Consider the following 23113-nt stretch of genomic DNA (forward strand, 5'->3'; position numbering starts at 1 on the left):
GATATCAGTGTGGAACCAACAGGACATCTGATAGGCCTGAAAAAAGGAGACCTCAAAATGCCCCACAAGTAATCACTGCAAAGTGGGGAGGGTCAATTTAAGAGCAGTTGCTGGCCTGGAAGGGTATGTCCACTCCAAAAGACTGTGAGTGCACTGGCCCACACATTTAAAAGGTCAATTTCACATAAGTTGTATATACAGAAAAATTGGTAAATGTTTTCTTTTTTTTTTTTTTTAAAAATATGGAACGCTTCACGAATTTGCGTGTCATCCTTGCGCAGGGGCCATGCTAATCTTCTCTGTATCGTTCCAATTTTAGTATATGTGCTGCCGAAGCGAGCACTGGTAAATGTTTTATTACTTAACAGTATATGCAGTTAGGCAATGAGAGAAAATCTACATAAGGAAATATTACGAGGAATTGAAACATAAAACTTCCAAAATCTAAGGGTGTTAGGACAGCTGGTGCATAAGGTTTTAAAAAGCATTTAACATAATAATTTGATATTATAATTTCTAAATCAAAAATGATAAAAATGTTTGATGTGCTTTCATGGTTTCTTGGAAAGACAAGAGAAAAAGGAAGAGGAACCTCTTGGAAAAATCTCATTCCCAATTAAGAATCTATGATTGATAATTAGTTGAATATAAGGGTAAGAACTGACACAATATAAAACAGTTCCTTGTCATCTGTCATTCCATGCTTTTACCATTATATCATCTACAGCAATTCCACACTCCAAGATAGGTAGCAATTTACAACATCCCAGAAGCCTAGGTATAAACAGAGGCCACACTGCAGTGAAAGTCACGTGGCTAGTCAATGGACTTACTGCTTGGCTAGTATCACATCTCAGACTTTCTTGCTCTTCATCGTTCATACTTTATGCCTTTTGGTTGCAATATTAAAGGCTTCAGTAGAGTTCACAAATTCATGGATTCACAAACGTCTTAAGACATATCTCTTTTAGTATCAAGGATCTCTTATACAAGGACATTCTTGATGCAAATATAGTAAAACATATAGGGAGTTATTTCCCACCGAAAACTGTCTCTATTTTCATTAACACAATCCCAGAAAAGAACTATTACTCAAGGATAAAAGCAACAGATTCCAACAGATACTCAAATCTACAGCAAGTTCCTTTACTGTACATTTATAAAAGGTTCACTGAAAAAAGATGTGATAGACTGCTTGACTCCTTAAAAATAATTTTTAAGTGTCAGATATAATAGATAATATCACTTTGTTTCCCAACACTCCAATCAATACACTTCACTGCAAAATGAACTTTCTTTGTATGATGCTGCTGCTGCTAAGTCACTTTAGTTGTGTCCAACTCTGTGTGACCCCATAGACGGCAGCCCACCAGGCTCTTCTGTCCCTGGGATTCTCCAGGCAAGAACACTGGAGTGGGTTGCCATTTCCTTATCCAATGCATGCATGCATGCAAAGTCATTTCAGTCGTGTCCAACTCTGTGAGACCCTATGGACAATAGCCCAACAGGCTCCTCTGTCCATGGGATCTCTAGGCAAGAATACTGGAGTGAGGTGCCATTTCCATCTCCATCTTTGTATGATGAATGTTGAACAAATTCATATTTATTCACATTCAAGTAGGAACCGCTTTAACTGTTGTACCACAAATGCAAATGCAAGTAAAATAGTTATGCATCACAAGAGTAAAATTCATTATTGCATACTCAGTTTGCCTCTTAAAACACTTTTTTCTAGACTCAATTCCAATTCTCTATTACTCCAATTAACTGTTTTGAGGAACAGTCTGCTTTTTTCTTAAAGCTCAAGACTAACAGAAATTCACTGTAGCTTAAAGTAGCACTTGTAGAAGATTAATGTTAGCCTCTTGATCCTTTATAATTTTGCAAAAACTTAAATACTTTAGAATGATGCAGAAAAAATTTAATCTATTTACTTAATTTATTCTGTAATTTGTTGAATTCACTAACTTTCCAAATCTTAAACACAAAGGCAAAGCCAATTCCTTACTTACTAGAGAGTATGCAACATTTGTTTCCATTTACAATAATGGTCTTCCTAATTCAGCTTTTAGAGGATGGAAATTAAATTACATTTCAATTTTAGCTTGAGCCTGATAGTTGCAAAACTTATTTAATTGAACTAAAATTATAACTACTAAGCCCAAGACTCACCTTTTCAAAAATTATTTCAGGCCATTGACTGAATCCTGTATGAATTTCTTACACTTTATTTATCTGGCTATCACAGAACAGAATTCTATTCCTATTAATTGTTTCTACTATGCTCTCTTATGTTTTGCAACATTCTTTGTTGAAACCTAAAATTATTATTTTATATTGTCATGTGCTTCTCTGTGATAACGTATTGTTAAATTTTACTGTGAGAAAGGAATAAGAAGATTCTAAATTCACCAGAACTTTCAGGAAGAAAGAGTAAATTACAAATTATAAAGGAAATAAGTTACTAGAGATACAAAAACAACTTTCACAGTATGGTCTGTGTACAAAACCATCTGATTCTAAGTATTTTCACAAAATCATCATTCTGTTAACTTTTTAAAAAGCTTCCAAGACATTTAAATAGGTACACGTATTGTAATTACTGTGTAATGAACGTATACACCTATACTTTAATATGGTTTTCTGTAACAACACTTTTTTGTTATTTGACTCATTAACAATAAATTCCCTATGGACATCCTATTTCCTATGCTTACTTATTAATTTTAAGATTTTACTATCACATACAAATAATAATGTCGGGGGACACTATTAGAGCACAACACTAGGACTTCAAACTGTTTTTGATAAGGATGTAGTATTCAAAACACATGAACAACTCTTATAATTCAACAATAAACAGACAAACCAATTTTAAAGGGGGGAAATCCAAAGAAGATATATAACCAATAAGCACTTGAAACTATGCTCCGTATCATTAGGTAAATGCAAATCAAAACCACAATGAAATACCACTTCACATCTATTGAACACCTATAATCAAGAAGATAGCTAGAAAACAGTGTTGACAAAGAGGTGAAGAAATTGGAAACCTCACACATTGCTTGTGGGAATGTAAAATAGTACAGCTGCTTTGGAAAACAGTCTGGCAGTTCCTCAAAATAGTAAATAGAAAAAAAAATTCTTTTAATCATATACCCAAGGCAAATGAAAAGATACACAAAAACTCATACATACATATTCATAGCAACATTATTGATAATAGCCAAAAAACAGAAACAACCCAAATGTCCCAAATGTCCATCAATTGATGCATGAATAAACAAAATGTGTTTCAGCCATACAATGGAGTATTATTCAGCCATAAAAAGGAATGAAGTACTTGTACATACAAAAACCCTGAGGTTAAATAAAAGAAACCATATACAAAAGGCCACATGTTGTTTAGTTTCACTTACAAAAAGTGTCCAAAATAGATAAATCTTATTTCTACAAGAGATAGATTAGTGGTTGCCAAAGGCTTGAATGAGAAATGAATGGGGTTCTTTGGGGAAAACAAAAATGTTCTGAAATTATATAGTGGTAGTTATACAATTCTATGAGTATATGAAAAACCACTGAATTACACAGTTAAAAAAATGACTTGTACACTGAAAATTACAAAGCACTTTTGAAACAAATTAAGAAGATCTGAATAAACAAAAAATATCCTATGCTTATGGATTAGAAGAATCAATACTGTTTAACATGACAGTAATCTCCAGTTTGATATATAAATAGGTAACAAGCACATGGAAAACTGTTCAACATCACTAGACATCAGAAAAATGCATATCCAAACCACAATGAGGGGCTTCCTTGGTGGTCCAGTAGTTAAGAATCTGCCTACCAACGCAGGGGACACAGTTTGACTGCTGGTCTGGGAAGATCCCACATGCCACAAGGCAACTAAGCCCATGTGCCACAACTACTGAAGCCTGAGTACCCCAGAACCCATCCTCTGCAACAGGAGAAGCCACTGCGGTAAGCAGCCCGGGCACTGCAACTAGAGAGCAGTCACTGCGCAGGGCAGCTAGGAAAGCCTGTGTGCAGCCAACAAGGACCTAGTGCAGCCAAAAATAAATAAGTTTTTTAAAGAAAGAGATTACTTTAAAAAAAGAAAAAAGCACAGTTGCTTTAGAAAACAATCTTGGCAGTTCTTCAAATGCAAGCATAGAGCTACCATAAGACCCACCAATTCCACTCAAACAAGTTTTATATTTTTTATGCTGTTTGTATCTAGACTCCATCAATTCTCAAACACACAACATTTCCAGGACTGGGTGCGGGATAGAAAGGAGAGTACAGGAGCTGATGGACTATTTAATTTGTCATCTTAAGAGTCAGATGCTTTTTCAGAGTTAAAGCATATATAGTCAAATACTGCCTGTTACACACACCGAGGGTTTAGCTGGTAAGGGTGTCTTTTCTTTCTAAGCGATGAAATTTAATAACACTCACTCCCAGCTCCCAATCACAAAAGACTCTGTCTTCTTCTGGTTAAGTTCTGTGGATATAAATCAGTAACATCCAAGAAAACTGAAAATAGATGCCCACATAAAACTTGTACATGATAATGTTCAAAGTACTATAATTTAAAAAACATTAAAAATGAGAACAATCTAAATTCAATCAACTGATGAATGGATGAGTAAAAGGTGGTAACTCATATAATGAAATATTATTCAGCTATAAAAATGAAGTACTAATATATACTACAACATTTATGAATCTTTGAGAACATGCTAAGCAAAGAGGCCAGACACAGAAGGCCTTGACATTATATGAAATGTCAAGAATAGGCAAATCCTTAGAGACAAAAAGTAATTAGTGGTTGCCAGGAGCTAGAGAGAAAGGAAATAGGAATGACTGCTAATGGGCATGGGGTTTCTTTCTGAAGTGGTAAAATTGTTCTGGAATTACAGTTGCAATGGTTGTACATCTGAATAGTATACTAGAGTCACTTATTATACTACTGTACACTTTTAAAAGGGTGAATTATATTGCAACTTAAAAAACACATGTTTTTAAAATTAGTTACATGGTGGCTTTAGTTACCTAAAAAATAGTATGTAACATTTCTTTTCTATAATCTACTAAAAACATACTCTCCTTTATACAAAAGCATATTCCAGAATAACTAATGTGCTAGAATAAGAATACTAAGAGGAAACCATTAATGCAATTAAAACCAATCTCATAGTAAATTATTAAAAGTTGTTTTTAAGACTTTCTTTCACTAGTCTTACCTATTTTCAAATCATCAGCTAGACTTTCTTTTGTAAGATTCAATAATTCTCTTCCATCAATGTTATTCATTTTGAAAATATCAACGAGGTCTTCTAAACCTTCGGCACAAAGCCAGTTTGAGACATCATCCTCTGACCAATTTTCAGTAAACTGCTTTGGTTGATCTGGAATCTTTGCTTAAAAAACAAATAAAAGAACACTCAAACAAAAAGGTAAGTGAAATAATAAGCAAAAATATATCCTTTATAAAGATTCTCTTGCGTGTGTGCTACATGGCTTCAGTCATGTCTAACTCTTCGCAACCCTGTGGACTGTAGTCCTCCAGGCTCCTCTGTCCAAGGGACTCTCTGGGCAAGAATACTAGAGTGGGTTGCCATGTCCTCCTCCAGGGGACCTTCCGGACCCAGGGACTGAACCCACATCTCTTTAAGTCTCCTGCACTGGCAGGTGGGTTCTTTACCCCAGCACCACCTGGGAAGCCCAATATAAAGATTCTCACTTTGTACTAAAAAGTAAACAAAATGTTCTTAAATCTGTTTTCTACTTTAACATCTTTAAAAAAAAATTTTTTTTAATCAAATACTACATATAATTAAAGCATTATTTAATTAAATGCTACTCTTTTGGAGCTTTTTTCACTCCAGAAAAAGTTTAACATTATATAAAACTGGCATCAGCAGAAGTATTATATTTGATCTGTCATCTGCATATCAGCACTGCTAGTTAGCTAATTTTGACAGTGATAAAAATAAAACTTCTAAATTGTGTCAATGCTGCTTAATGAAACTAAAAATGAAATCACTAGGACAAAACAATCATTTCTACTTTGTCCTATGCTATATTTGTTAATATCTGAAAAGTCAGTACAGAGTATAAATAAAGAGCTTACAAAACTATGGGAAGTATGATGTAACTGAGCATGCACCCAAAAGCATTTACTGACAGTTTTAACATAGACAACTGTGTTAACTTTAACACTGGGTTCTCTCAAATTACTTTTAAGTTATATTAACTTTGGATGTATGCTTTATATTTAAAAAAGCAACATGTATAATTTGTCCAAAAATTACTGAATTTCTGATTTTAATGGTGAATGGTGGTGGTATTGTTAAACATGATATCCTTACTAACCTTGGCAAAGTGTTTCCGTATCAAACTGCCAGATGTTCACTGTTTTGTCCATTGAACCAGTAGCAAGTAAAAGGATATTGGGTGCAAAGGCACAAGTTGTGACATACCTAGTTAATAAAAACAACTATTATATAGCCTTAGACCAATTTTTAAATTACATTAATACAAAGCAAGGTTAAAAGTTCAGACCTGGTGTGCTGAGTCAGGGTGTGAAGTATATTCTCAGTCTTCTGAAAAAATAACAGAACAAACAGGTTTATATTTACTCAGGCAAGAGTAAAGTTACTAACAAAGACTTGCTTGACCTGAATGGCTTATATACTCTATGTATTCCAATATTATTGAGTCATTAATATAAGCTGAAACTTATCCAATGAATAGAGAATAGCATTTATAATAATATCATCAAGTACTTATTTTATTCTTTCTCAATTATTACTACTGCTGTCTGCTAAAATTTTTAGATTAATATAGTCCTGGCTGATTTGTCTTAACTAATAGTAACCATGAAATAATTTGTATTTTTGTTATGTCATTTGACCTGTACCCACTGCAGACCAGTGAGTAGAAATTAATCACTTCAATTCTGAGTGCACTTAGCTGGCCATCCAGTATCTAGTTGTATTTAACTGAGACTCATATACATATTTTATGGAGGAAATTTAATGCTTTAGCTGTTTCTGTGAAACTTTTCATGAAAACTTTCTGAGAAATAGTAAGGATCTACTTCACCTCAATTGAGTACTCTTTCCCATTTCCTGCCAGAACTCTCAGTGATTGGAACTTCCAAGAGTAGAACTAGCTTATTAGCTTCCTTACTTGCCACACACTCCTTTGATGATTCACATCTCTATTTCATTTGCTGGCACAGCTACAACCTAAATTCGACCACTGTAAGGGTTCACGCAACACTGATTTCTCTCGGAGAATATTTTCACAGTATATTAAACATTCATTTTCTTCCACCCGGTATTTAGTCACATGCATCTACCAGAGAGTCCCATTTCTCCAAATCCATTATAACCTACTCTTCCTTATACTAGTCTCTAAACCCAGCTGCAACTCTAAAGCAGTGGGTCACTTTCAGTTTTCAGCTGTGAGCTACCAAAACCCTCCAATATATAGTAACGAACTATTAGAAATGATACCTAAAAGTATACTCTTACCCTCCAGTAAATTATCCTTTGTTGTTATGAAAACCTGGTGTAAGAGTTTAAGAATAATTCATTTAAAGTGATGTTTTGGATACTGGTGCTCTTTAAATTGGTATTTTCTTTTACCAGATTAAATATCTGTCTATCTTAAAACTATTATTGAAATATTTCAGGGCTTGACCCAGAACCAATACCTTACTTACATAACTATGTAAGTATTTCTGAAATGTACATATTATCTTTTCAGGCACCCTAAACAAAAAAATATATATACACATTTTCCTTATCCTGCCTAACTCAACTTGAAATTCAGCAGCTAACAAGCAAACATAATTTACAAAGATCACACAAGATGTGAAGTACTTACAGTATCATACACTATTACTGACTTATCCACTGATCTTTAAGAGAAAAAAAAAAAGGATAATGGGTGAAAAGTTCTACAAAAATGAAGTACAGTATTTGTATATTTAAATCATTTTAATAACTTTTTAAGAAAAGGCTGAAATTTTGATATGCACACATTCAGAATGCAGTCTATTTTTCATTGTATAAACTTATTTTAAAAAACTATATACCACATACCAAATTTATCAGAAAATTATAAACTTTATTAAACACCAGCACATGTTATTTATACTATATAGCCCTAAACAGAGTAAGCATTTATAATGAATAAATAAGACACAATTTCATATGACGTTAATAACTCAAAGGGAAAAACCACTACAAGGGAAACCTATCAGTTGCTACTTGATTTTTATTCTGGATAGCATTGTTCTTTATTATTAATATGGCTGTGCCTTAATTACTAGTCAATATGTATGTGACTCATTTTTTAAAACTGTAATTCTAAACTTTATTTAGACCCTACATGATTTCTTTCAATACTATAAAAATTAAAACATCTATCTGGGATTATTCTAGTGGTGAAAAAAATTATCATACAAAGAAAAATGCAACAGCCTAACAAATTACATAATCAAAAACAACAGGCAAACATGTTTGTACGTGATACTTCCCCCCCTTTGGATACAGTTGTTATGCCACCATATGTAGGAAGTGAGAAAATATAACAAGTGTTACTGCTCTGTACAATTTTAACAGCACTTTTATTATTATTAAAAGTAGCTGATTATAGTCCGACCACAGGAGTCACACCTATTATAAGGCTTAAAATTTCTTTGAAAATTCCTTATTTAGTAGTCTCTACAGCATTGGTAATGGATTTTGACAATAGAATCTTTGTCATAAGTTCAAAATAGAAATTAGACTTTGTTCAAACATAAAATGAAACACAAGTGAGAGGCATACAGATGCATTCTGGATGGTAAAAAACAGAATTAGAGCATTAAATGCTAAATCAAAAAACAGCCAAAAAGCACTGAAAATATTAGCAGCTAATATACATAGCCAGACATGAGTTATAGACACTCTTGTGCGCGTGTGAGCTAAGAAACTTCAGTTGCGTCCAACTCAAACTCTATGGACCATAGCCTGCCAGTCTCCTCTGCCCATGGGCTTCTCCAGCAAGAATACTGTAGTGGGTTGCTATTTCCTTCTCCACGGGATCTTCCCGACCCAGGGATCAAACCTGTGTCTCTTACATTTCCTGCACTGGTAGGCAGGTTCTTTACCACTAGCACCACCTGGGAAGCCCCACAGACACTCTTTATTTAGTCCTAAATTCTTCACGGTATAAGGTATTATCACTGGAATATCTGAAATTCTTAGGGAAAACTTCATTACTTCTTACCATCCTTAAACAGAAAGGAAATTCTATTTTCTGAGATTACCACTAGTGCAATTAAAACTAACTCATCCCAATGATGTATATCACTTGAGAAGCTAGATCTTCAGTAAATGATCCTGTAGGCAACAGATAGACAAGACACCATAAAAATGAAACAGGTTCACTTGCTGATGAGGTATAAAAATGAACCTGAGAAGCAAAAGGCCAAGCATGAAGAACTCTTTGAGTCTACAGAATCTGAACAAGAAGAATAGAGATTATGGGCAGAGACCTGCAGACCCTTAAGAGACTAAAAGGATTTTAAACTCACCTCCTATTCAAAAGAGGTGTAATGAAATTTGATAACTGATTAGATTTGGAGGGAAGGAAATTACTATTAGGGAAAAATAAATAGTTTTCAGTTTTTGAGATTTGGGTTTCAAAGACAAAGAAAATAATTATAAGCACTATAAACAGACAAAATACTTTGAAATTACTAAATACAAAACCTCAAAGTATTCCCTGAATAGAACCTGCACCAATATCAAATAAATGCTCTGAATATTTGGTGTCCCATTTTATACATATCCTGCCTGCTATATTCAACCCTTCCCCTTTGCTACATAAAACTCTTTCAGTGATTCTACCACAATCTGCCCTGTCACCTTGACCCCACTTTCTTTCTTATAGAGGATGCATTAGTTGCCAAGTCTTGTTACTCCTTTCCCACCACTTTATGGCACTCTAAAACTTCAACTCTGCTCACAGAAGAGTACTGCTGCTGCTGCTAAGTCGCTTCAGTTGTGTCCGACTCTATACAACCCCATAGACGGCAGCTCACCAGGCTCCCCAGGCTCCCCAATCCCTGGGATTCTCCAGGCAAGAACACTGGAGTGGGTTGCCATTTCCTTCTCCAATGCATGAAAGTGAAGTTGCTCAGTCGTGTCCGACTCTCAGCGACCCCATGGACTGCAGCCCACTAGGCTCCTCCATCCATGGGATTTTCCAGGCCAAGAGTACTGGAGTGGGGACAGAAGAGTTCAAGAGAAACTAAAGAACAAACAAACAGATATGAATCAGTAAAAGGAATCAACAGTAGAATAACTGAGACAGAAGAAAGGACAAATAATCTATAGGACATAATGGTGGAAATCACTGTCACAGAACATAGAAAAAAGAATGAAAAGAAATGAAGACAGCCTAAGAGACCTCTGGGACAACACTAAATGCACCAACATTCGCATTATAGGGGTCCAGGAGGAGAAGAGAGAAAGAAAGGACGTGAGGAATTATTTGAAGAGGTAATAGCTGGAAACTTCTGAACATGGGAAAGGAAGGAGTCAACCAAGTCCAGGAAGGACAGAGTCCCAGGAAGGATAAACCCAAGGAGGAACACACTGAGATACATAGTAATAAAAGTGACAAAAATCAAAGAGAGAAAATATTAAAAGCAACAAGGGAAAAAATGACAACATACAAGGGAACTCCCATCAAGCTATCAGCTGATTTCTCAACAGAAACTCTACAAACCAGAAGGGAATGGTATGATATATTTAAAGTGATGAAAGGGAAGAACCTACAACCAAGAATACTCTACCCAGCAAGACTCTCCTTCAGCTTTGATGGAGAAATCAAAAGCTTTCCAGACAAGCAAAAGTTAAGAGAATTCAGAACCACCAAATCAGCTTTTCAACAAATGATAAAGGACCCTTTCTAGACAGTAAACACAAGAGAAGGAAAAGACCTACAGAAAGTAAACCCAAAACAATTAAGAAAATGGTAACAGGATCATACATATCAATAATTATCTAACATGTAAATGGATTAAATGAACCAAAAGACATAGACTGGCTGGGTGGATGGAAACATGTGCATATATGTACACTTACCACTTACCCCCTGAATTGTATGTAATTATTTTATATAGTTAGGTTAACCATGTTCCCATTATGGCTTGCAACTGTGCTTTTAACTTTTATCTGGCTATTGATTTGTGAAAACTGACAAACATCTTTTACTATTGTGATTATGTAACTATTTACTCACTTAATACCACTCTATCATGATTGGCCAACAGAAAAAAATAGACCTCTATCTCACCAAAGCTAGGATCTAACAGAAAAACCTGTAATCACTTTTTAAAATCCAGACGCATATTAGAATTACCTTGAAATTTTTTTAAAAATACAAATGCTCAGGTATTGCTTTTCTCCAAAGCTTCAGATGATACTAATGAGCAGTCATGTTTAAAAACAACTGGACTATATGATAATCTCTTACTTTTATCCAGTTTGTTTCAATTTTTCCATTTCACATTCAGTGCTCTCATTTCATTTAGTTTATGTTCTCAATTTCTCCATCTCTTTTTTCATGTTCTTTCTCCAGCCTTCATCAAGTGTAGTAGAAAAGCTTTTGTATACATATATATAAATATGTATAATATAAATATTTTAGAAAACTTATGAATTTTCGCCTAACTAAAAATATTACGACATTTTGATTCCTCTTGTCTGACTTAGTGTGAATAGAATGGCAGATTTCTAATTAAAAATAGATATGCAACAAAAATTTACTATATAGTATAGGGAACTCTAGTCAATATCTTGTTAGTAACCTATGATGGAAAATAATTTCCAAAATAATGTATGTGTTTTGTATAACTGAATCACCTTTCTGTGAACCTGAAACATTGTAAGTCAACTATACCTCAATAAAATATATTTTTAAAAAAGATTAGTATTCAAAATATATGTCACAACATAGAGTCCACTTTGCTATTAAAGGGCTACAAATCTGTTCCTGAGCTTCTTCAATAGCAATTCAAAAAATGAAACACCATCTGTTATACAGTTTAAGATAGAAACACAAACCCAATGCTCGGGAAAGGGACATCAGTTGTTTAGACTGACAACTATAGGAATTATTTCCCCCAAGGTCTTTACAGAGATGTTTCCATGAAACATAATCCCCAAAACTCATCCTGAATGAACATGGTAAGTTTCAAACAGCTGTTTCATAATGCTCCTCAATATAGATCAACAGCTAAAACTTAACCCAGAAAAAGCGGAAGTCAGAAAATCAGGGGGTAAACTAATGTTATGTGTTATACACATGCCCAATGCTCTGGATTACAAAAAATAATATGTAAAAATAATTGTGAAAAGAGTACATCAAGGATGTACATTGTCACCCTGTTTATTTAACTTATATGCAGAGTGCATCATGCAAAATGCCAGCCTGGATGAATCACATGCTGGAATCAAGATTGCAGGGAGAAATATCAACAACCTCAGATATACAAATGATACCACTCTAATGGCAAAAAGCAAAGAGAAACTTAAACAGCCTCTTGATGAAAGTGAAAGAGTGAAAAAGTTGGCTTAAAACATTCAAAACACTAAGGTCATGGCATCCAGTCCCATCATTCCATGGCAAATAGATGGGGAAACAAATGGAAACAGTGACAGATTTTACTTTCTTGGGCTCCAAAGTCACTAGTGAAAATGGTGACTTCAGCCATGAAATTAAAAGATGCTTGTTCTTTGGAAGAAAAGTTATGACAAACTAGACAGCATATTAAAAAAAAACAGAGACATCACTTTGCCAACAAAGTTCCATACAGTCAAAGCTATGGTTTTTCCAGTAGTCATGTACAGATTTAACAGTTGGACAATAAAGAAGGCTGAGCACCAAAGAATTGATGCTTTCAAACTGTGGTGCTAGAGAAGACTCTTGAGAGTCCCTTGGACTGCAAGGAGATCAAACCAGTCTACCCTAAAGAAACTCAACCTTGAATATTCATTGGAAGGACTGATACCGAAGCTGAAGCTCCAACACTGTGGCCACCTGATGTGAAGAGCCGACTCGCTGGATAAGTCCCTGATGCTGGGAAAGATTAAGGGCAGGAGGAGAAGGAGGCAACAGAAGATGAGATGGTTGGATGGCATCACTGACACAATGGACATGAATTTGAGCAAGCTCCAGGAGATAGTGAAGGACAGAGAAGGCTGGCGAGCTGCATTCACTGGGGTCACAGAATCAGACATGACTTAGAGACTGAACAACATCATCATTGGAACATATATTTAATATACCTAGACTGAGAAATTATTGTGCCCCAAATATAAGTAATAAATGCCTTGCCTGCATTTTCTTAGTTAAGTTTCATAACAATCTTATGAGGAAAGTATTTAATTTTCCCCATTTTATAATTTAGAAAAATGAAGCTGAGAGAAGATATGGAACTAGACTTGTTCAAGGTTGCACTGCTAGTACATGACAGAGCTGGGATTAAAACTCAGTACCCATGTTTCTGGATTTTACACTTCATAGATCATCTCCTATGAATGTAGTAAAATTGATCCATACTGAGTACACACCTTGACAGTTTTAGCCCAAAAACTTATAAAATAGATGGCATGGTTATTCAGATTTCACTACCGTTTTTATGACTGTTTTTCAAGTCATGTAATATTTGATAACCCTCATGATAAACAAACTCTAATGTGGACTCTGTCCAGCTAACTAACTTGCTCAACAGTTTTTTTTAACAACGTTGTAGAGTACAAAGAAATAAATGACAATTTGAGTTTTTGAAAAGGTGACCTTAAGCCTTCTCACGATAGTCACTACTGAGTGAGAGAGGGTGGTTGTTAAGCTACCACTAATTTCTGACAATAAAACTCTGTCCTCTACACTTATAAAAGAAAAAAACATAAATAAGCATGAGAAGAGGGGAACATTTACTTCCCACTCTTTCGGGAATAAGATTTCTGGTCTGTATTCTCCCTTCTTTGCTTAGCAGCAAAGGAATGACATGTGACTGTAAAGTCTGGGGAAGACACTGGGCCATGTGGCTCAGCCTCTCCTGGATTTTCTTTTTTTCTGATCTGCCCTTGCAGGGGAAGTCTGAGGTGGTACATGCCACCCAAGAGCAGGTAAGCAAGTTGACTGCAGTTCTACAGTCCTGTTATCTAGTGTATCTACCCAGTATTTCTCTCTTATTAGTTTTCAACTCAAGAAGAAAAAGTGAAAGTGAATCACGCTCAATCGTGTCCAACTCTCGCGACCCCTTGGACTACAGCAGCCTACTAGGCTCCTCTGTCCATGGGATTTTCCAGGCAAGGGAACTGGAGCAGGTTGCCATTTCCTTCTCCAGGGGATCTTCCCAACCCAGGAATTGAACCCGGGTCTCCTGCACTGCAGGCAGACACTTTACCATTTGAGCCACCAGGGAAGCCACCAGGAAGTGTGTCTACCCAGTATTTCTCTCTCAGTTTTCAACTCAAGAAGGAAAAAGGGTGCTATTTTTGAACCCAACTTTTAACAATGATGGCCATTCTCAAACTGATTTCCAAAGAATTCTAACAACTAGAACAGAATTTTTGTAAAGAGGCAGCCTCTATTTGGATTACAAAGACAGACTCTTCCTGCTGGAATAGAAGCTAATTCATAAAATATTAATTTTATCTGACTGGATCAAGAGAAGTAAGCAGGAAACAAAATACAAATTCTGCTAAGGGGCTAGAGGAAAATTAACAGAGGAGAGATGTGGAGGAAGATGGAGAGAAAATGTCCCTACACGTTTTGCTCGATGACATATGATTCCATCATAGCCCTGAGAGCTAATGAAATGTGTGGAACAGATATGAGAATCTATGTACTTTCCACTAATCCAATATTGAAGAGATATTCATAAATGTAAAAGAATGACTTTTACACTTTTCTATGTTTGGTTTTATTTCTCCTAAGGAAAATGATCTGTTAATATGCAATGAGTTTATTATTGTTGTTTTTAAATTAAAAATGTTTTAGAATCTCCTTAGCTTTATTTTCTGTAAATAGCAATATATGTAACCCTTACACATTGAGCAAAAGCTCTTTGGAGGAGCCCTCAATAACTTAAAGAGTGTCAAGGAATCCTAAAACCAAAAAGCAATGAGAACTACTGTCCTAAATGATGATTCAATGTCTTTACTTCACCCATTTTCCACAGCCAAGAAATATGTGTTAGACATGCTTTAAAAGTTTCAATAGTTCTCCTAAATCTACCACATGAAATTATGATGATATCCTCTATCGTCTCTTCCCTGGTGACTGAGCTGGTAAAGAATCTGCCTGCAATGCGGGAGACCAGGGTTCAATCTCTAGATTGGGAAGATCCCCTGAAGAAGGGAAAGGCTACCCACACCAGTATTCTGGCCTGAAGAATTCCATGGATTATATAGTCCATGGGATTGCAAAGAGTCGGACACGACTGAGAGACTTTCACTATCATCTCTACAACCTATTTTTCCAGCTTCATTTTCCCTTACTCCTCTTTATCATACATTTTAATCTACTCAAAAATTTCCTGCCTTTTGCAATGTCTTTTCTGTTTCACAAGTCTCTAATATCTGTATATACAAATTCTATACTGCTTTTTACATGGTCATGCCAAATCTATACCCTATACAACTTCCTTAGTACACTTTCTGTCCTACAATCCTATTCTGTTCATTTATTTTTTTCTTGCTAGTCACTTATATTCCCATGTATTTTTATCCTAATCGCTTTTTCCCACTGACTCCCCCTTTTATCATATGTATCCATTCTATCTTACCAATTACTTTTAGTCACAAATGAAATCTATCACTGACCAGCTAACTGGTTATCTATCCATTAATCAAGTATGATTTAAACATCTCTCAATTCTCCTAAAAATTAAATGTTTATACTTCACTAATTTACATTTTCAACCCATTCACCTGCTTATATATTTATCCAAATAAACTAAAAACATCCAGAATAATATTTGAATGTGGCCTAGAATAGCACCACATTCCAAAAGCACTTAATGGAAAACTCCACTTACCCAGAATGACTTGGGAAAGGTACATTATTCTGGTTGATATAATGGGTTAATTAAAATTCACATATATAGGGCTTTGCTGGTGGTCCAGTGCTTAAGAATCCACCTTGCAAAGCAGGGGACACTGGTTTGAGATCAGAAAGATCCCACATGCTGTGGAGCAACTAAGCCTGTATGCTGCAACTACCGAAGCCCTCACATCCCAGAGCTTGTGCTTTGAAACAAGAGCAGCCACTGCTATGAGAAGCCCCGTGCACCGTAACGAGACAGCAGCTCCCACTTGCCAAAATTAGATAAAGCCGACACGCAGCAATGAAGCACAGCCAAAAATTAAAAACAAATGTTTAAAAGATTCATATATGTACACAAGTTAATAAGAAACAGGAATGCTATAAAATGAACTTAACACAGAAACATTATGGATCATCACTTGACACTTCTGTAATTCAGAGGGTAAGGGCACATTAGGATCTTGCAGTGTTATCACTATGAACATCAAAAATCAGAATAGAGAAGTAAAACAACTTTAAGGGCACAAACGTTGTCTTATACTTCCTTTTATGTGCTCCATTGCAACTGGCGGAGAACTGGGCATATAAGAAAGTCATAAACACTTGAATTTCACACATAACCAATTTGTTATTAACTTCTTAAGACAGAATGCATAATGTAGCTTCCAAAACAGTAAGAGGAAATCCAACTTTGCAGTAATTTCAATCCTAGGCTAAAGAAGAATTTTTAAAACTACTTTTTGATGATGAACTATCAATATTTTCACGAGTTTTTCACATGTAAAATAATGGCAATGTATCTAATTAGGTGGCTGATTATTTGTCAAGGATTGGAACATATGGAGGAAAGAACTATCAGGCTTGGTCCAGAACACTTCAAGTACAGGTTAGAAGCTTAAATATCTTGGCTGAAGCCAAAACTGCTGTGAAGAGACACGAATGAGGGTTTGAATGCTATGGCCTGTATGATCAAACTGGAAAGATCTTAATAATGCTACTGTGTACTAAACAAACAGCTTCACAAATTAAAGCTTTGAAAAATAAAAGCCAAGATTAGAATTTTCAACAGAGACCTAGAAATCATAACTGACATGGCATACCTGAAAAATAACCAAATAAAAATTCAGAATCAAAAAATAACCAAAAATCAAGAATTCTTCAATGGACCACTTTAATAGCACATTAGACAAAACTAAGGAGTGAATCAGTAAAGATGAAACCATTCAGAACAAAGCTCAACAATAAAAAAATACAGAAGAGAGAACAAGAGACAAGTTTACAGTGAGAAGGTATTATGTGCACTTAGAGTCCCAGAATTAGAAAGAAAAGGACAGAGGCAATATTGGAAGAGATAATAAGAATTTCTCTCCAAAGTGATAAAATAGTCTACAAGTTTAAGTTCATTAAATTCTAAGCAAACTAAGCAAAAAGAAACCCAAATCTAGATACAGAGTAAATGTGCAGAAAACTGCAAGATAAAATGTGTGAGCAGCCAGTGAAAAAAATAGGAATTACATCCAAAAAGCTACAGTTAGAATAAAATTGACTTCTCTATAGCAATACACAAAAACAGTATGTCCTAAGTTGTATTTATTCCAACAAAGCAAGTCTGGTTTAACATGTATAAACCAGATTTATAAAAATCAGCATAATTTATGACACTAATAGGATAAAGAAAAATCATATGATCTCAAAAGATGCATGAAAAATCATTTGATGAACTGTAATACCTATTAATGAAAAAAAAATCTTACAAATTGGAAGAAACAGAAGAGTTAATAAAGCTTATCTCCTAAAACCTACAATGATCACACTTAATGAAAGCTTTCCCTCTGCAAAATAGGTCAGACAAGGTTGGCTATATCACTATTTTCATTATCCTGGCAGTGTTAGCCAGTTCAGCAAAGTGAAGTGACGTCAAAGTCATTCAGTTGCGTCCGATTCGTTGCAACCCCAGAGACTATATGGTCCATGGAATTCTCTAGGCCAGAAAACTGGAGTGGGTAGCTTTTCCCTTCTCTAGGGGATCTTCCCAACCCAGGGATCAAACCCAGGTCTCTCACATTGCAGGTGGATTCTTTACCAGCTGACCCACAAGGGAAGGCAAGAAGCAAAAAGGAAGAGACAAAAAACCTCATTAACACAGGATATGATTTTAGATATAAAAATTCAAAATTAGAATCTTCACAGAAAACTCAATTGTCTTTCCATATATATTTTTTCCCTATATTAGCCACATCTTTTATAATAGCAACAAAAAAGAGCCTGGACTAAATCTAACAAAAGATGAGGAAGATCTCTATGAAAGTGAAAGTGAAGTCGCTCAGTTGTGTCCGATTCTTTGCAACCCCATGGACTGTAGCCTACCAGGCTTCTCTGTCCATGGGATTCTCCAGGCAAGAATATTGGAGTGGGTTGCCATTTCCTTCTCCAGGGGATCTTCCCGACCCAGTGATCGAACCTGGGTCTCCCGCATTGCAGGGAGATGCTTTAACCTCTGAGCCACCAGGGAAGCCCCAAGATCTCTCTAGAGGGCGACAAATAAATTATCTTCTACTGAGAGATATTATCGAGAGAAATCAAAAGACAAGTGAAAAAAATATGCCACATTCATGGGGTGGAGAATCAATACCATAAAAGACATCAATTCTCCCCAGATTCATCAGACTCAATACAATCCCAGTCAAACTCCAAACAGGTTTTTTTGTGTAGAGGGAGGAACTGGAGAGATAGTATGATAAGCTAACTCTAAAACTCACAGGAAAATGTCAAATGTCAGAAAAAGCCAAGTTATAAAGCCTCAGAAAAACAGAATGATATTAGAGCAAGGATAAACAGAAGAGAATAATAGGCTGCAAAAAAGACCCACCCATATATGATCACTCATTTCTGACAGGTGGCATATTAAAATGGTGAAGAAAAGATTATCTTTTCACTTTGTACTGGGACAACTGGATATCCATATGGAAAGAAATGAAATTGGACTCCTATCACATACCATTGGAGGAGGAAATGGCAACCCACTCCAGTATTCTTACCTGGAGAATCCCATGGACAGAGGAGCCTGGCAGACTGCTGTCCATTGGATCACAAAGAGTTAGACATGACTGAAGCACCCGAGCACAACCACTTCACATCCCATACACATCAGACTCACTCAACCAATCGGAAAACAAACGTAATATTGAGTAAAGGAAGCCAGACACAAAATAATTCATAGTGTGATTGGTTTTAGGTCAATTTAAAAGGAAAAGGCAATGCGGCACATGACCTAAGGCACTGTCGTCAGAAAGCAGACTTGGAAGAGGAGGAATTCGAGGGAAACCAGCACTGTTCTATTTCTTGACCTGAGTAAGCGGCTGCAAGTTTGCAGTACAGTGATTTATCAAGCTATTCTCTTACATTTCATGTACTTTTCTGTAAGTCTATTGTATTTCATACCTAAATGGTTTTAGGGAATTAAACAGCTTACCCTGAAACTAGCATCTGCCCATCATGAGAAAAAGCACAAGCCAGAACAGGAGCACAGTGTCCAGTCAGTGTACTTTTATATTTTAATTCAAAACCTGCAAATAACAAGGTGAGAAAAGTTAGCAAGCGGATTGTGCTTAGAATTTATTTTTAAGTAAAAACTATTTTATTTGTTCAATAAAATCTTGGAATGTTTAAAGGACACAAAGATGGGGGAAAAAAATCCTCACACAACTCAAGTATTGGAATGCACTGTGATTAAGTGGTTTCAGAAGTTCAGTAACGGGTAAAGAAAATGGTGGGGTCAGCAAACACTAGACAGAGGGGATTAAAATCAAATTATTTTTAAATTTAAAAATTCTAAACTCTATAATATATATAAAATTTTAAATGAATCAAAATTTTAAACTATACTTCGATCTTGGTTATCTTACACACACACACACACCACACACCAATTGCCCAAATGCCTAAAAAGAATCAAATGCCTGTAGTTTTAAATATCTGGATTAAGATACCTTCTCACTTCATAAATTAAAAATAGTAATTTATGTATCTTAAAACTCCAGTATATCCTATAGAATCCCAACAAAGTATGGTAGCAGTAAAAATGCTTTTTAAACCTTCTATAATTACTGAAAAGGAATATCACAACTCTTTCAAAGATAAGCCAAGGGAATTCAATGTATTTTAGTGACAATATAGAAAAATAATCACTAAGAAGTTGATCAGGGGATACAAGGAATTAAGTGAAATCTGTAATTTTCTCAGACGTAATAAGAACTTTGAAGTGTTAATGGTCTTGGATAGACAGCATTTAACTAAACAAAAATGTCACGGTGCAGGTAAAAGCTTCAATAAAAAATATGTTTATCTCACTTTATTATTAAATATATATTTTATTTCTATTAAAAATAGAGTATGTTCTCCTAGTTACTCTATTATTAAATATATATTTTATTTCTATTAAAAATAGAGTATGGGGGGGAGGAGCCAAGATGGCGGAGGAGTAGGACAGGGAGACCACTTTCTCTCCTACAAATTCATCAAAAGAATAACTGAATGCAGAGCAAACTTCACAAAACAACTTCTGATCGCTAGCTGAGGTCATCAGGCGCCCAGAAAAGCAGACCACTGTCTTCGAAAGGAGGTAGGACAAAATATAAAAGATAAAAAGTGAGACAAAAGAGCTAAGGACGGAGACCCGTCCCGGGAAGGGAGTCTTAGGCGGCCTTGCTTGGGCTAGGGTCCGGGCCTGAGTGCCCTGAGGACAATCGGAGGGAGCTTCTGTGAGGTGCCAACTTGAACTGTGGGAGACCAAAAGACAGAGAGAAAATTAACCGGCCGGAACACACTGCCGGCCGTTCGCAGAACAAAGGGACGGAGAAAGTCCCGAGAAGAGCTCGCAGGCTGCGGACCGACCCAGCCCCGCTGGAGGCAGGAGGCAGGGGGGAGGGGAAGGTCGCGGCGAGACACAGGGCGCAGGCACCCGACCGGCGCGGGCGGGGACTGGGGCTGGGGACGCGGAAGGGAGTGAGTGCGCCACACCTGGGGATAGTGCGCCCATCAAGCCCCTCGCTGCCTGGACCGCTCTGACGGGGAAGGCACAGAGAGCAGGCGCAGCTTTTCCTTCCGCGCTTTTGTGTAACACCCGAGGGCTGGAACCTGGCGCAGCGCGGGGCGCGCTCCATATAGAACGGCCGGGAGCCTGAGCAGCGCAGACGGAGAGAGCAGCGTCGGCCCCTCCCGGCAGCGCCAGCCCGCCCCCGCAGGGCCGGCCCCTCCCCGCAGCGTCAGCCCCACCCCGCAGCGCAACGGAACTAGCTACCTGAATAAGAGTCCACCTCCGCCCGCCTGTGTCAGGGCGGAAATGAGGCTCTGAAGAGACCGGCAAACAGGAGCCAAATAAACAAAGGGAACCGCTTCAGAAGGGACTGGTGCAACAGATTAAAATCCCTGTAGAAAACACCGACTTCACCGGAAGGGCCCTGTAGATATCGAGAAGTGTAAGCTGGAACGAGGAGCTATCTGAAACTGAGCCGAACCCACACTGACCGCAACAGCTCCAGAGAAACTCCTAGATATATTTTTACTTTTTTTTCTAAGTAAGGAAAAAAAAAAATTTTTTTTTCTTTTTATATTTTTTCTTTTTTATTTTTTCTCTTTTATTTTCCTTTAAAATTCCCTATTACTCCCCCATTACTCCTTAACTTTCATTTTCATAGATTTTTACAATTTTTTTAATTAGGGGAAAAAAAATTTTTTTTTTTCTTTCTTTTTTTTCTTTGTTTTTTTTTCTTTTTCTTTTTTCTTCTTTTTTTTCCTTTCCGTTTTCTCTTTTATTTTCTATTTTTCTTTTTCTCTTATTTCTTTTAAAGTCCTCTAGTACTCCTCTACTACTCTTCATTTTCATTTTCACTACACTATAACCTTACCAAAAAAAAAAAAAGAGAAGCCCTATCTTTAAACCGAAGATTATTCTCTCCCAATCTTGACTCTCTGTTTTCTACCTCAGAACACCTCTATTTTCTCCTTTCCCCTTCTCTTCCCAATCCAATTCTGTGAATCCTTGTAGGTGTCTGAGATACGGAGAACACTCTGGGAACAGACAGCTGCGTAGATCTGTCTCTCTCCTCTTGAGTCCCCCTTTATCTCCTCCTGCTCATCTCTATCTCCCTCCTCCCTTTTCTCCTGTTCATGTAACTCTGTGAACCTCTCTGGGTGTCCCTAACAGGGGAGAATCTTTTCACCATTAACCTAGAAGTTTTATTATCAGTGCTGTAGAGTTGGAGAAGTCCTGAGACTACAGGAAGAATAAAACTGAAATCCAGAGGCAGGAAACTTAAGCCCAAAACCTGAGAACACCAGAAAACTCCTGACTACATGGAACTTTAAGTAATAAGTGACCGTCCAAAAGCCTCCATACCTACACTGAAACCAACCACCACCCAAGAGCCAATAAGTTTTAGAGCAAGACATACCACGCAAATTCTCCAGCAACACAGGAACACAGCCCCAAATGTAAACATACAGGCTGCCCAAGGTCACACCTAACACATAGACCCATCTCAAAACTCATTACTGGGCACTCCATTGCTCTCCAAAAAGAAGAAATCAAGTTCCATGCACCAGTACACTGACGCAAGCTTCCCTAACCGGGAAACCTTGACAAGCCAATCGTCTAACCCCACCCACTGGGTAAATCCTCCACAATAAAAAGGAACCACAGACCTCCAGAATACAGAAAGTCCACGCCAGACACAGCAATCTAAACAAGATGAAAAGGCAAAGAAATACCCAACAGGTAAAGGAACATGAAAAATGCCCACCAAGTCAAACAAAAGAGGAGGAGATAGGAAATCTACCTGAAAAAGAATTTAGAATAATGATAATAAAAATGATCCAAAATCTTGAAAACAAAATGGAGTTACAGAGAAATAGCCTGGAGACAAAGATTGAAAAGATACAAGAAATGTTTAATAAAGACCTAGAAGAAATAAAAAAGAGTCAATTA

At 36.5% G+C, this 23113-nt stretch overlaps 1 protein-coding gene and 1 non-coding gene across 2 annotated transcripts in view; both read right to left on the reverse strand.

The window, feature by feature from the left end:
- WDSUB1 (WD repeat, sterile alpha motif and U-box domain containing 1) overlaps positions 1–23113 on the reverse strand; it is an 87717-nt gene that overhangs the window by 33620 nt on the left and 30984 nt on the right. Inside the window, exons 6-9 of the mRNA XM_043487586.1 lie at positions 7903–7936; positions 6571–6611; positions 6382–6488; positions 5250–5426 (exon numbers count right to left, since the gene is read on the reverse strand). Coding sequence (XP_043343521.1) covers positions 5250–5426; positions 6382–6488; positions 6571–6611; positions 7903–7936 — 359 coding nt within the window. The remainder of the gene's footprint in view (positions 1–5249; positions 5427–6381; positions 6489–6570; positions 6612–7902; positions 7937–23113) is intronic.
- On the reverse strand, positions 237–343 carry LOC122454109. Its single transcript, XR_006273319.1, has one exon. It is a non-coding gene; the product is annotated as a U6 spliceosomal RNA (small nuclear RNA).

Source organism: Cervus canadensis, chromosome 15 (genome assembly GCF_019320065.1).
Source record: "Cervus canadensis isolate Bull #8, Minnesota chromosome 15, ASM1932006v1, whole genome shotgun sequence".
Classification (NCBI taxonomy): Eukaryota; Metazoa; Chordata; class Mammalia; order Artiodactyla; family Cervidae; genus Cervus; species Cervus canadensis.